Source organism: Antechinus flavipes, chromosome 1 (assembly GCF_016432865.1).
Source record: "Antechinus flavipes isolate AdamAnt ecotype Samford, QLD, Australia chromosome 1, AdamAnt_v2, whole genome shotgun sequence".
Classification (NCBI taxonomy): Eukaryota; Metazoa; Chordata; class Mammalia; order Dasyuromorphia; family Dasyuridae; genus Antechinus; species Antechinus flavipes.
Window position 1 is genome coordinate 208,212,283 of NC_067398.1, and position 16,614 is coordinate 208,228,896.

Here is a 16,614-nt window from a genome sequence, read left to right on the forward strand (position 1 = left end):
TTATAAATTTTACTGCAGCACTCAGTTTTGATTATTTCCTTTTGGTTGTTCTTTCCATTTATATAGTTGTATTCATTTTCCAGGTTATGTTTATTTTACTTTTCAATACTTCATTGAAGTAAAAATAATGAAAACTAGTAAGCATGGGAAGACATTATGAATGTAATACTTTTTTTTAAACAATGAGATCAAGGTTTTCTGTTCATAAAAACAAAAAGACCTTTCAGAAATAACATGTCACAAACAGTAAATACTTTTATCATTTTGTCTAATAAGCCAAACAATTCCTTAGTCACTGTTAGCCAAAAATAAAGTGTTTTAGTTAAAACAATTAGTTCAATTTGCCATCACAAGGAAAGTCTATTAATCAGTTTTGTCCAAATGGAATATAAACAAATATGTCATATTTACCAATAATAACATTATAAAAGTATGCCATTTCATTTTTGTTTAAAAAATGTAAAAGAATAATTTAAATTTAAGAGTTGAACAAGTCAAACAATTATCTATAACTGTTCACAAGTTATTTCAATGCTCAAAAAGTTACAAGATTTTTAGAAACTAAATTACATTTGATAAACAAGCAAAATTACATTTAATATTGTAGCCCACTTAAGTGTGACTTTACCTTTATTTACATTATATTCAAGTACTGCAAAGAAAGAGATATATAAATCATTTTTTGAGTATGAGGACAAGACCTGAATATGCAACAACTCAAATTTGATCAGTTTACTTGTTCTATAAAGTAATCACTGCTTGCTACTGATTTTGATTTATATTTTATCTTCACAAAAGTGGTGCATTTGTTCATTAAGAGAAATTTCTTCACATTCCAAATGACTGAAAGTTTCACATTTTATGTGAACAAACAGAAAAATTATCATGGAACAAAAGTTACATCAAAGTAATAAATAATTATTAAGTACTCCCTAAATGTTGCAGTGGCAATAGCAAAACTGGCATACTGATAATGCACTCTTGGTAAAGTGATGAACTCTTCACCTACCACCTCATCTAACAAGCCTTCTAACACCGTTTACTTGAGCCATCTCCCATGAGATGGTACTTACTCTCTTTGCAAAAGTGATTCCATTCTATCCATCGCATCTTCTTTACCAGATGGCCTGGTACCTTTCCATGCCCTCTCAATCTTCAATCTTTTCCTATTTCTGGATTCTTCCACACTGTCTGCAAACAATACCTTGCTTCCTGCATTCTCCAAACACCATCACTTCACCCCACCATCACATTAGCTATTGAGCACTCCCCACTCTCTCCAACAGCAAAACTCCTTGAAAAGGCTGCCTTAATAAAGTGCTCTTACTCTCTTAAAGCTCTATATTCTGGTTTCCAATCTCATCCTCCAAATTATTTTCTCCAAAATTGTTATCTCCAAAGTCATAATAATCTATTAATTGCAACATCTAATGGTTTTTTCTCAATTCTCATCCTTCAATTCTCTGCAGATTCTGAGACTGTTAACCAACCTCTTCTGGTTTCTTTTACTATCTTCCTTCTAGGTTTTTCTACACTGCTCTCTCCAGGTTCTCCTCCAACCAAGATGGGCCCACTAGCCGCCATAGGTCTCCTTCAATGCTTTTCTCTTTTTCCACGACACAATTTTACTTAACGATCTCATCGGTTCTTCTGGATTTAATTATTACCTCAAATACTGATAATTCTCTAATATGCTGAGCTACCTTTGTCTTCCACTCTCACATCAACAACTGCCTACTGGACATGTCAAGCTAACCTTAAACTCACATGTCCAAAACTATACTTGTTATTTTTAAGCCAAACCCCTTCTCTCCCTCCCCACCCCCCACTAACTTTCCCATTCCCATGGAGGGCACCACCATGATTTCAGTGACCCAGGCTTACAAATTCATTATCATCCTTGCCTTTCTCATTCTCTCACCTGCCATATTCAATTGGTTGCCAAGTGCTATCAATTCTTCCTCTATAGCTTCTCTTCTCCTGACATTGTCATCCAGTCGTTTTCAGTCATGTCTAATGTTTCAAAATCCCATAAAGAAATTAAAGTGGTTTGCCATTTCCTGCTCCAGCTAGTCTTAAGGAAGGAATTGAGGCAGAGAGGAGACTTGCCCAGAGTCACGCAACTAGGAAGTGTCTGAACTCAGTGTCATATTTGAACTCAGGAAGATGAGTCTTCCTGATTCCAGGCTCCGCACTACCCACTGAGCATCCTAATTGTTTCTCCTGATATTCTCTGGTTCACTCCACGCTACCCACTGAGCATCCTAGTTGTCCCTCCTGATATTCTATGGTTCGGGCCTTCATCATCTCCTTGAACTCTTGCAATGGCCTTCTAGCTAGCCTCCTTGCTTCTAATCTTTCCCCACTTCAGTCAGCCTTTTCTTAATAATGCTGGTTTCGTTCCTTCCTTCATCTCAGCTGCCCAAGTGATTTTCCTAAATCATATACATCCTATATTCCTAAATCTATACATCAATTCGGTGGCTCTCTATTACATCTAGGGTAAAATAGAAAGTCCACAGCCCTTTCCTGTTTTCTTATAATTTGTTCCCAAATCACATGTTATGTGAGGAACTGGCCTTAACAGAATACTCCATCTCCTCAGTCCAATTCATTTTCAATGGCTATCTGTATCCTATGACTCGAATTTTCTCCTTTTTTAAACATTCTAGTTAATATTCCACCTTCTACAAATAAGTTTCTTCTAAAGCTAATGCTTTCTTTATATATCTCCAACTTATCCTGTGTACAACTTGCCTTTACATAGCTGTTTGCATGAGGGCTCCCCCAATGACTGTAAGCATCTTGAGAGAAGAAATTGTTTGGGGGGGAGTTACTCAATATCCCCAGGGGTTAGCACTTAATAAATGCAATATGACTTAACCTGACTTGGTATGAAAAATAATCTGAAATTGTAATAGAAAAGTAACTGAATTATACATAACTTTTGACCTAAATATAGCACTACTAGGCATATGCCCTAAGGAGACTTCCAAAGGACTAGGACAAAATTTGGAAATTCATGGATACATAAATCCTGAACAAATGGTGGTATATGAATACAAAGGCATATTGTTGCACCACAAGAAGAAACAGAGAAAGATCAAAGAAACAGGTTATCTTGAAAAAACTAATATAAAAATATAGGAGGCAAACCAATTTATGCAATGACCACAATAATATAAAATAAACCACCACTACAATTCTTCACAACTCTGCTCAGTGCACTCAAAAGAAGATATTTCAGAGAAGTGAAGAAGAAGCATGCATCCCATTCTGTGCAAAGTGGGAATAGATTAAGCATATGGATTAGGGGATGGGGTTTTGCCATCAGAGAAGCAAAATGGCACAAAGCACAGTGCTGGGCCTGGAATCCAGGAAGATTCAACTTTCTAAATTCAAATCTGGTTTCAGACATTTCCTAGTAATGTAACTCTGGGCAAGTCACTTAACTCTATTTCAGTTTCCTCATCAAATGAGCTGGAGAAGTAAATGGCAAATGACTTAAGTTATCTTTGCCAAGAAAACCCCAAATGGGATCACAAAGAGTTGGACATGACTGAAATGACTCAAAAACAACATTTCAGAAATAGTCAACATTATAAGAGAAAGTTTTAATGAGTAGGAAAGGAAGGGAATAGTCAGTCACAGTGACAAAGAAAATGAGAATAGATTCAATATAACTATTTCAAATAAACAAAGATCCAATCATCAAAATGCCCTTTAATTATCTTCTGATAGTTAAAATGTCATTTGCCCTGACCCAAAAAACCCCAACAGAAAGAACTACGAATAAATTCAAATTGTTCTCAATGCAGAGCTCTATTAACTCATCTGTATGATTTATGTATGGAAGATTTTAGAAAAATCCAGGAATCAAGAGACTTAATTAAGATTTACTCATTTATCCCCTTATGGGTTTCATTAAAGCCAAGATGATTTACAATATAAACCCTTGACAACCTAAAGTAAAACCACTATGACATTTAATCAAACCAATCCATGAATCAATATATACACACACAAAAAGAGCAATATTTATCATTATTAGAAACTAAACTTGGCATGTTTCCCAAACTTTTCCAAATGAATAATTGTCCATTTTATTTTTCACTCCAAAAAGTTACAGTGGGAACACTCCAATTTGGAAAGTAATCATGCTTTTGAAAGTGGGAATAATATATAATCCTCTAGTTAAAAAGAAGTCTAGGACATAATATATGAAGATAGTGTTTCTTTATTATAAAAAGAAAGTATTGTTAATAATTCTATTTAAGAGAAACTCTCACACTTCATCACTATCAGCTCTGGGGAATCTACTGATGGGAACACAAGAGATAATGAAAACTAAGGAGACCGAATCCTCAGAAGCAGAAGCTCAAAAACACTGAATTTCCTCCCTCTGTCATATCGCTTCAGCCAAGCTAGTTGTCTTTCGCAAGCATGAAGCGAAGCCCTTTTTATCATATCATGTTCTCATTCTCTTACTCTCTCCCTTTTTTGAAGGACAGCACAGTCTGGATGCTCCACTGGGCAGAGTTCCTATGGCAACACACATTGGTTACAAGGCATCTCCAGAGTCCCACTGGTCACGAAATAGGACTCACTTTTCAGGGATGACTTTCAGGAACCTCTCAGTCTGTAATGAAATCCAGTTTTATGAGCAGAAAAAATTTCCCAGCCCATCAGGATGCTTTTTAATTACATTTTTCTCTGTTAGATCAGCCTGCTCTCCTTCCACATTATCTGCTACACTCTATGAACTATATAGCATGAAAAATCAAGGTATTTTGGGTAGGGGATGGGGAAGGCCAGGAAATGTAGTCTAGAGCCTTCAATTTGATTTTGGCTTTGCTCCTTATTAGCTGTGCAACCTCTGTCAAATCACTTACCCTCTCTAGGTTTCAGCTGCTTTATCTTTAAAATTAGAATGCTTCCTAAACATGGGCACGTACCTGTAATCCTTGCTGCTCAGGGAGACTAAAGCTGGTGGACTGTTTAAATAAAGAAGTTCTGAACTAAAGCCAATCTTGTGTCCACACTAAACCTGGTACCCAATACTGTGAGGCACCAAGGGTGAATGGAAGTGAGAGGGGTGTGAAAGAGACTGCCAAGAAAAGGGGAAACTGGACTAGTTAGGAACATAATGGATCAAAGCTTCTGCGTTTTCCCCATCAGCAGTGGGGTCAGGACTGTGAGTAGCCTTGGGACTTTCAACTTGGGTGAGACAGGGAGAACCCAATCTCAAAAAACAAGATAGAATGAAATGAGAGGGAGAGACTAAAATTTCATATCTAAATCGAAAGTCACTGAAACCTAAGAAAATCAGTATTCTTAACTGCTGCCAATAACCTGAGGACACCAAAACTTTAAATAACCTCACAGTCAGGCAGTTCTGACTAATATAAATGTATCTTGTTTTAAGTTTTGAAAGTGCCTCAGGATTACAACATGCTACAAGGCAGTCAATACCATCTTGATATGGACCATTGGTGTCAAACTCAAAGATATACAGGGACCAATAAATTCTATGTGAGAATCTCTACATGTCACAAACTGACTTAGAAAACCACATATTGATGCTATGTTTTACTGAATTTTTATTTATTTTAAATATTTCTTAATTGCACTTTAAGATGTTATGAGTCACGTGTGTGACATTTCTTATTTAGACCATTAGATCCTAATTCCATGAATACATACTTAAAATTAGTAATGGTATAACAGAGGATAAGTGGCTCTCCCCTTTATAAGCCCAAAATCTCTTAAATCTACCAAAAAGGAAGATATTTTAACCTCAGATATAAAACTACTACACTGGCTTCTAAGTAGAGTCTTGAAACATCCAAAGTTCTTGGTAAAGTGCATTTTCAAGAAACTAATAAGCCAAACTATGTAGTAATGGGAATATTTATAAAATATTTATTTCAGTTCCCCAAGTTTTACAGTTTACTAATAGTTAAGAAAAAGGAGGTAAACTTAAACTTTGATGTTGCTCAGTCATTTTTCAATAATGTCCCAACTCTTCATGACCCCATATTATGTTTTCTTAGAAAAGATACTGAAGTGGTTTGCCATTTACTTCTCCAACTCGTTTTACAGATGAGGAAACTGAGGAAAATAAGATTTAAAAATTTGCCCAGTCACAAAGTCAGTGTGTGAAACTGGATTTGAATTCAGATCTTCCTGATTCCATGCCCAACACTTTCTATACACTGTACCATGTAACTGCCCCAAAACTTTGATAATGGTTTTTATAAGTTTTGTTGAGGGATATTTCTCTAGTTTACTTTAAATCCCAGCTAAAATTCCACTGGATTTTCTGATTTCTCATCTTAATGCTAAGGCCTTCAATTTGTTGATATTCCCAACTTCCTCTGTTTAAAGCCTTTATGTATTAATTGTGTGTTGTCATCCCCAATTAACTAGCAGCACTTGGGATTAGGAAAAAAAAAAAATAAAGGCAAAAGATATTCCTTGCTCATAAGAAGCTGCTACAAAATAGTTGCTTAATCAATGTTCATTGAAGAGCCTGAAAATTAGGGAACCGAGTTCCAATCCCACCTCTCGTGCCCATTACCCAGATGACCTTAGCTTATCACTCAAACTCCTTATGCCAGTTTTCTAACCAACTACCTGATTCAAAGAATGACATTTCATAAGCTTAAAGAAATTTTTTTTAAAAGGAGGAAAAAACTTACCTGATACCATACAAGTCTTTAACAGAATTCTCTTCATCTTTTCCTTCTTTAACTGCCTGTATTTGTATTAACTTCACAACAGCTTTTATCAAACCATGTGTATTTCTGTAAAACAATACAAATACCTAATAAATGATGAGCATAATCACAGCATAGGATCAGGATGGCTATTCAAGCCTAAAGCAATTCAATTCACATTTATTGACTGCTAGCAATGTGACACCCACAGTACTTGGGATGGCTTACTATGGTTAAGTTTAAACCCTGTGTATTGACAGAACTCATAAATGTTGATCCACATAACCAGAGGAGGACAAAAAAGGAGATGGAGAAATGAGGCAGTAAAAGAAGAAATTAAACTATATTCACATCTTGAAAAGCAACTGCTATACATAACCATTTTAAATGATATAAATCTACATATAAAATTTCCTATTTAATATTCTGCAGGGGGAAATAGCTCTATCATGGAAAATTTATTTTAAAATCTCCATGCATATTAGCAAGAATCCAATTCAACAGAGAGGACTGGCGAGACTTACATGAACTGATGCTAAGTGAAATGAGCAGAACCAGGAAATCATTATACACTTCGACAATGATACTGTATGAGGACATATTTTGATGGAAGTGGATTTCTTTGACAAAGAGACCTAACTAAGTTTCAATTGATAAATGACGGACATAAGCAGCTACACCCAAAGGAGGAACACTGGGAAACGAATGTGAACTATCTGCATTTTAGTTTTTCTTCCCGGGTTATTTATACCTTCTGAATCCAATTCTCCCTATGCAACAAGAAAACTGTTCGGTTCTGCAAACATATATTGTATCTAGGATATACTGCAACATATCCAACATATAAAGGACTGCTTGCCATCTAGGGGAGGGGGTGGAGGGAGGGAAGGGGAAAAAAAATCGGAAAAGAAACAAGTGCAAGGAATAATGTTGTCAATATAAAGTAATCATTAAATAAAAAATAAAAATTAAAAAAAAAAAAGAATCCAATTCAGAATCACTGAATTATCCTACAAGAAAGCTAAAAAATTCAGGAAACTGGGAATTTAGGTATCTTGTGATCAAGAAGTGTGATCTGGTATGTTTAAGCTAAACTGATAAATGGGAAAGAAAACCTTCCTCCCAGAATGACCCTGGGTTATGACCAGCAAACTATGAAGTATCATTCCCAAGAAGAGAGAAAAAATTATAACTATAATCAATACACTTCAATGAAATCTAGCCATCCAGTTATCACTGTCCTTTCAAGGTAGAAGACAAAGTGACCCCTAAAGATCAGTTCTAACCTCATGATGACAGTTCCTTAAATACTACTTTGCATATACTAAAGGGTCAATAAAAGAATGGCTTATAATATAAGAAAAATAAAAAAAATCACTATTACTCTTACTAGTATTATAATCCTCCACTAATGTCCTAGCCCAATGTATCACCATGGTATGAAGGTGACCTGATGGTCCTAAAAGCTATGCAATTTGTGGCTGGTTCTATCATGCTGGAAAAGCTTCCAGGAAGGACCTAATGATGTTTAAACACACCTGTCACCTCAGGACCAACGTGGCCAAATTCTGAGTCTTATCAATAGGCAGATTACAGAGTGAGGAATTTTTTTTATTGACATTTAGATTTTTCAGATTGTTCAAAAATACACCAAACAAACCCCTTTGTAGGCTATGTTCCCCCAAAGAAATCAGGCAATATTATATGATAATGAGATGGGCTGACAATCCTTCCTTATCTTTTCTTTTAATCTCCCAAAATCCATGTTTTAAGATATGGAGTGATTACAACTTCTAATCAAAGCAGAGATCTTAAAGTAAAATTATTACAAGTAGCTACTAAATAAACTGATAGTGAAAGATTATTCTGGTAATTGATAATGAAGTAGGTGATATATTTTATGTTTCTGATCTCCACAAGTACTGGAAGGTAAGTATTATTTTTATTATTGCCATTTTACAATTTTACAAATTTACATTTTACAAATAGCAGTTGTGTTTTTTGTGTTTGTTTGTTTGTTTGTTTTACCATTTTACAAATCACAAAATTGAGGGAGAAAGGTTGAAGACCTTGGCTATGGTCACCCAACTATTAGGCATTGGAGGTACCAAACATAGTGCTCTCTCCATTAAGCCATCGAGCCACTCACTCACACAATTCACTTTCTTTTCATTTTAATTTATGAAATAAAACAAGCATTTCTTGTTTTTACATGTTTATTGTTGATTCACTGGAAATCAAGTCTAAGAACTTTGAGAGTTCAGGCAGCATGGTATGAGAGAAAGTTTGCTGCTTCTGGAATGCAAAGGCCAGGGTTCAAATCTCATCTCAAATCATTTAACCTATCTGAACCTAAATGAAGCCATTAAGCAAGATAGCCCTAGGTTCTCTTCCCGTCTTGTAACCCTATCCTCAGTGTCCAGGACAGGGCTTAGCAAATAGAAAACCTTGAACAAATACCTAATCAATGGATAAGTGTGTAGCAACATGACCACCAAATAGCAGCCAGGATTTTGGAACGTTGGGGTGCAGGGGGACCCACCTCAGAGACGAACTGGAGCCAGAGTGCCTAGGCTTGTATCCAAACTGTTTCATTTTACTTGTTGTCTTGGAAAAGCCATTTAGCTTATCTATGCTGCAGTTTCCTTTTTTGTAAAATGAGAAAATGGACTAGATGACCTTTAAAATCCCTTTGAATATTAAACTGATGACCCCATATTCCTAAATATAGTTTCCTCCCTTTGGACCAAAGATAAATAGCAGGAAAAACAAGGTTATAAGAACATAACTGACGCACTTACCAAATAATAAAACAACCCTCTAGTTATTGGTTTGTTTTTTTTAATCCAATATATGATATTAAAATTCATTTCAATTTCTTGAATTGAAGAGGCAAAAAAGGTAAACACTCAGTAAATAGATTTAACTGCAACGATGACTAGACAACATACAAACAAATCCCCATAATTGAAAACAAACTCCTAAGATTAAAATCTTGTAAGAATTAACCTATTTTCCTGGCTTCTGACCACAGCAGTTGTAAGGGTACCCATTTGTTCTCAGTTCCCCTCCTCTTTTATTTGTTATATATGAAAGTCCACTAAGAAGCAAAAGAAATTTCAAGAAATATGCTTATATTTCTCCATCTATCAAGCTCTTGAAAATTAAGATCCCAGAAACCAACCTCAGACATGAAAAAATAAGCAGGAAAAAGAAATAAAATGCAAGCGATGATCTTCAAACCCAAGAAACTTCTCCCAAAGTTGTTTCCATCATGAGGCTGAACTATACTATCAACAAGAGAAAGCTCTTCTAACCACCATTTTAAAAAATTCTGCATTAAATTATGAGTACTTAAAATCAAAGCGTTCCACTAGCCTCTGCAATAAGAGTCGAGAAAGAGATTAAAGGAATTAGAGTAGGCAATGAGGAAACCAAACTATCACTCTTTGCAGATGATATGATGGTATACCTAGAGAACCCCAGAGATTCTACTAAAAAACTATTAGAAATAATTCATAATTTTAGCAAAGTAGCAGGATACAAAATAAATCCCCATAAATCCTCAGCATTCTTATACACCACCAACAAAATCCAAGAGCAAGAGATACAAAAAGAAATTCCATTCAAAATAACTGTTGATAGCATAAAATATTTGGGAATCTACCTACCAAAGGAAAGTCAGGAATTATATGAGCAAAATTACAAAAAAGTTTTCACACAAATAAAGTCAGACTTAAATAATTGGAAAAATATTAAGTGCTCTTGGATAGGCCGAGCGAATATAATAAAGATGACAATATTCCCTAAACTAATCTATTTATTTAGTGCTATACCAATCAGACTTCCAAGAAAATATTTTAATGATTTAGAAAAAATAACAACAAAATTCATATGGAACAATAAAAAGTCGAGAATCTCAAGGGAATTAATGAAAAAAAAAAATCAAATGAAGGTGGTCTAGCTGTACCTGATCTAAAATTATATTATAAAGCAGCAGTCACCAAAACCATTTGGTATTGGCTAAGAAATAGATTAGTTGATCAGTGGAAAAGGTTAGGTTCACAAGACAGAATAGTCAACTATAGCAATCTAGTGTTTGACAAACCCAAAGATTCTAAATTTTGGGATAAGATTTCATTATTTGATAAAAACTGCTGGGATAACTGGAAATTAGTATGGCAGAAATTAGGCAAGGACCCACACTTAACACCACATGCCAAGATAAGATCAAAATGGGTCCATGATCTAGGCATAAAGAATGAGATTATAAATAAATTAGAGGAACATAGGATAGTTTATCTCTCAGACTTGTGGAGGAGAAAGAAATTTGTGACCAAAGATGAACTAGAGCCCATTACCAATCACAAAATAGAAAATTTTGATTATATCAAATTAAAAAGCCTTTGTACAAACAGAATGAATGCAAACAAGATTAGTAGGGAAGTAACAAACTGGGAAAACATCTTTACAATTAAAGGTTCTGATAAAGGCCTCATTTCCAAAATATATAGAGAACTGACTCAAATTTATAAAAAATCAAGCCATTCTCCAATTGATAAATGGTCAAAGGATATGAACAGACAATTTTCAGATGAAGAAATTGAAACTATTACCACTCACATGAAAGAGTGTTCCAAATCACTATTGATCAGAGAAATGCAAATTAAGACGGCTCTGGGATATCACTACACACCTGTCAGATTGGCTAAGATGACAGGAAAAAATAATGATGAATGTTGGAGGGGATGCGGGAAAACGGGGACACTGATGCATTGTTGGTGGAGTTGTGAACGAATCCAGCCATTCTGGAGAGCAATCTGGAATTATGCCCAAAAAGTTATCAAACTGTGCATACCCTTTGATCCAGCAGTGTTTCTATTGGGCTTATACCCCAAAGAGATACTAAAAAAGGGAAAGGGACCTGTATGTGCCAAAATGTTTGTAGCAGCCCTGTTTGTAGTGGCTAGAAACTGGAAAATGAATGGATGCCCATCAATTGGAGAATGGCTGGGTAAATTGTGGTATATGAATGTTATGGAATATTATTGCTCTTTAAGGAATGACCAGCAGGATGAATACAGAGAGGCTTGGAGAGACCTACATGGACTGATGCTAAGTGAGATGAGCAGAACCAGGAGATCATTATACACTTGGACAACAATATTGTATTCCATCAGAATACATCCTGATGGAAGTGGATTTCTATGACAAAGAGACTTAACTGAGTTTCATTGGATAAATGATGGACAGAAACAGCTACACCCAAAGAAGGAATACTGGGAAATGAATGTGAACTATTTGATTTTTGATTTTCTTCCCGAGTTATTTTTACCTTCTGAATCCAATTCTCCCTGTGCAGCGGGAGAACTGTTCGGTTCTGCAAATATGTATTGTATCTAGGATATACTGCAACATATTTAACATATATAGGACTGCTTGCCATCTTGGGGGGGGAGGAGAGAGGGAGGGGAAAAAAAAAAACGAAACATAAGTGATTGCAAGGGATAATGCTGTGTAAAAATTATCCTGGCATGCATTCTGTCAATACAAAGTTATTATTAAATAAAATTAAATTTAAAAAAAAAATTAAAAAAAAATCAAAGCGTTCCATAAGAATACCATCATTTAAAATTTGTACTATGAAAAAACTTGTTTTATTCCATAAATTAAAAATAATTTTTTAAAGTTAAAAAATAAAAAACCTTATTAACAGTATATCCATTGCCTATAAGAACTAGTAAAATATTAAAATATATGTGAGGTATAGGAATGGGATAGATTTCATATGCCAGGTAAGTTAAAAACAGCCTGGTTTAACATCAGGGACCATTTGATAACAAGAGTCCCAATAAGGTGTAAGCAGGACAGATACATAGCCATACAGGCACAAAATAACTCTATGTACCAGTTACTATTAACATTTTTTTCTTAGTAAGGGGAACTAGAAAAAGGTTCTTATACAAGGCGAAATTTCAGTTGACACTTGGAGGGAGCCAGTAGCCAGAAATAAAGAAGGGAAAACATTCCAGATACGGAAGAGAACCAGTAGAGAAGTATAATGACTCTAGAAATGAAGTATCCTTCCTAATGAACAGCAAGGAAGCCAGTGTCAAAGGTTCATGAGATACAAAGAGGGGAATAAAGTATAAAAAAAGTTGGAAATCAAAGTACCCAGATTTATATCTGACCTCTCCCGTTTACAACTTTTGTGTCTGAGTGCAATTCACTTAAGCTTCCCTCATTTGTAAATTAAAGGGAATGGCTGACATTGCCTCTGAAGTCTCTTCCATCTATAGCTTATATATTTCTTTTCCCACCCAAAGAGTCCTGCCTCTTGTAAAGTTAACTAAAATTCACCCAATAAGAAACTCAGAAAAAAGATGAAGTTAGATGAACTCTTAGAGCATTTAGACCAAGGTTTGGGTTTTTTTTTTTTTTTTTTTTTTTTAGTTTGTTTGTTTTGTCATGGACCTCTTGGTCAGTCTGGTAAAACCTATGGGGAAACCCTTTCTCAAAATAATGTTTTAAAATTATTATTTAATTTTTTAAAGGAGATGCTAAAGTGTCTCTACTGGGTCTGTATCCCAAAGAGATCATAAAAGAGGGAAAAAGGCCCATATGTACAAAAAATATTTGCAGCAGCCCTTTTTGTAGTAGCAAGGAACTAGAAATTGAGTGGATGCCCATCAGCTGGGAAATGGGTGAATAAGTTATGGTATATGAAGGTAATAGAATATTATTGTTCTATAAGAAATGATAAACAGACCTAGAAAACCTAGAAAGATTTACATGAACTGATGCTAAGTGAAATGAGCAGAACCAAGAGAGAATTGTATACAACAAAAAGATTATGTAATGAACATTTGTGATGAACTTGGGTCTTTTCAACAATGAGGTGATTCAAGGTAATTCCAATAGACCTACAATGGAATCCAAAGAGAGAAAATTACAGAAACTGAGTGGATCAAAGCATAGTATTTTCTTTTTTTTTTTTCTTATCCTTCAAGTGTTTCTCTTTTTTTAATTACAAAAGCATAGTATTTTCATCCTTTAGTGTTGCTGTTGTTTCTTTGCTTGTTTTTTTTTTCCTTTCTCATGTTTGTTTCCTTTTGATCTGATCTTTTTTTTTTTTTTGCACAGCATGAAGTTTAAAAGAAGTACCCATGTTTAACCTATATTGCATTGCTTGCTGTCTAGAGAAGGAGGTGGGAGGAAAAAAGAGAGAAAAATTTGCAACACAGGGTTTTGCACATATGAATATTAAAAACTATCTTTACATATATTTGGAAAAATAAAATACTATTTTAAAAGAAATGTAAATTTCAGTTAGAAGTTAATGAAAAGGAGGATGTGCTTTTTTTTTCATCCAAATTCCAAGGATTCAATATTAAAAATCCCTGATTTAGATCCACTCCACTATTTCACAAGAAGCACTGAGTTGATTCCAGCAAATCAACACTTATTTCAAACCTTCCCTTCTCAACATCATATTCTTCTCCTTTCTCTCAACAGAGCACCTTAATTCATACTTCACTGAAAAAATAAGTTTCCCCCATTTCAAACTTCAAATTGCTTCAATTTCATCCCCTGTTCTCTACTGTATTGCTCCAATCAGAGAGTTTTACTTGCTAACTCCAGTCTGTTATCACCTCAATCGTATTAACCTCCCATCTTCTCCAGAAGTTTTCTCCATTAATCACTCTCTCCTTCTAATTTTTAACCTCTTCTTCACTAATTTTCTCTGAAACCTACATAAATGCCCAGATCTCTCTCCCTTAAAAAAAAAAAAAAAAAAAAAAAAACTTCACTTGACCCTTCTATCTCTTCAAGCTATTAATTTATATTACCTCATTTTCACACCAAATTTCTACCCAAAAAAACCTATTAATGCTAATTACCTTCACATCCTCACATCTTATTCACTTTTCAATTTCTTGCAATCTGCCTTCAATCTCTATCAATCAAAGGACACAGCTCTCTCGAAGGATGTCGGTGATCTCTTGGGAGCTGCTAAGTCCATTAGCCTTATCCTCTGTGACTTCCTTACAACCTCCGCGCAGTCCACCATCCCTCCTCATGACCAAATCTTTACTTCTTGGATTTTGGGGGAGGGATGACCCTGGTCTCCCCTGCTTCTTCTCCTACCTGACCCATCTTTTCTCAATCTCCCTACTCACCATCCACCCCCAAAGCTCTGTCGTTCACCTTCCTTCCACTGCTCTCTATACAGTCTCTTCCAACAAACTCCCCAACTTCTGAGGAGTCAAGTATCATTCAGTAAATAATTAAGTGCCAATTTTGCACTAGACTCTGTGTATGCACTGGGAACACAAAGAAAAGCAAAAGACAACTCCTGAACCCAAGGAACTCGCATTTAAATAGAGGAAAAAACAGGCTAGCAACTATATATCCTGTAACTGTGTACAGAATAAAATGGAAAGAACCATTAGAGGGAAGGCACTAGAATGAAGGAGGACCAGAAAAGGCTTTCCTGTAGAAGGTAAGATTTTATCCGAGATTTGAGGGAAACCAGGAGACAAAGAATAGGAAGCAGGGACAAACAGTGAAACTGCCCAGACCTGGGAGATGGAATATCTTCTATGAAGAAGAGCAAGAAGACCAGGGTCACATCACTGATGGAAGGATGGGGAGGGGGAGAGGGAAGAACATGGAAAGTATAAGAAGAATGGAAAGCGGGGCAGCTAGGTGGCACAGTGGAGAGAGCACCAGCCCTGAAGTCAGGAGGACCCAAGTTCAAACCTGGTCTCAGACACTTAACACTTCCTAACTATGTGACCCTGGGCAAGTCACTTAACCCCAACTGAGCTTCAGCAAACAAACAAAAGAACTAAGAAGAATGGAAAGTCTTAGGGAGGGAATTATCAAGGGCTTTGAAGGCAAAAAGGGAGGTTTACATATTGTCCTGGCAATAATAGGAAACTACTGGAGTTTATCATATAGATAAGGCTAATATCCATTTCTCAACTCGTCCTATGCTCTGGCTGGTACTATTTCTGAGTAACTTTTAGATCTTCCCACCTGGACACAAGCTTTTCACATTCAACATGTCCAAAATTTCTCCCCAAGTTTACCCCTCTTCCTAACTTCCATATTTTTATTGAGTGCTACCATTCCTAACAATAAACTGTTCACAGTCACAATATTACATAATTCTTTAATCTCACTCAAAAACCTTCACAATGTAATAATAATAGCTAGTATCTGCACAGCGGTTTAAAGTTTGCTAAGCACCTAACAAAACAATGTTTTGCCTTCACAATAATCCTATGCTGTTTTGTTCACTCATTTCAGTAGAATCCAACTCTTCATGATCCTATTTAGGTTTTCTTGGCAATGATATCAAAGTGGTTTGCCATTTCCATCTCCAACTCCTCTGACAGATGAGGAAACTGAGGCAAATAGGATTTAGTGAAAATCATGTAGCTAGTAACTCAGGTCTTGCTGACTCCAAATGCAGTGTTTTGGCCACTTAGCTACAGTCCTTCTCATGTCCCTCTCCTTCTTTCTATTCATGCCAATAACATTTAGTACAGGTTCTCATCCCATTTTAAATGAGATATTAAAATCAAATTGCTTGCAGTTTTGGGGTGGGAAGAGAGAGAAAAACTTGGAATACAAGGTTCTACAAAAGTTCTGAATGTTGAAAACTATCTTTGCATAAATTTGGAAAAATAAAATACTATTTTTAAAAATGAAATATTACAATAAGCTTCTTGGTTGGTTTCCCTGAAAACAATCTCTCCCCTCTCCAATCTATCTGGATTGCGGCTAAAGTGGCATTTCTAAAACACAATCTGACCATGTCATTTCTCTGCTCCAGAAGTTTCACTGGATCCTTATTACTTTCAAAACAAAATATAAATTTTTCGGT

General features: G+C 35.5%; 1 protein-coding gene across 1 annotated transcript in view; it reads right to left on the reverse strand.

The window, feature by feature from the left end:
- Positions 1-16,614, reverse strand: part of FOCAD (focadhesin) — a 349,882-nt gene that overhangs the window by 308,948 nt on the left and 24,320 nt on the right. The window contains exon 4 of the mRNA XM_051995374.1: positions 6,702-6,806. Coding sequence (XP_051851334.1) covers positions 6,702-6,806 — 105 coding nt within the window. The remainder of the gene's footprint in view (positions 1-6,701; positions 6,807-16,614) is intronic.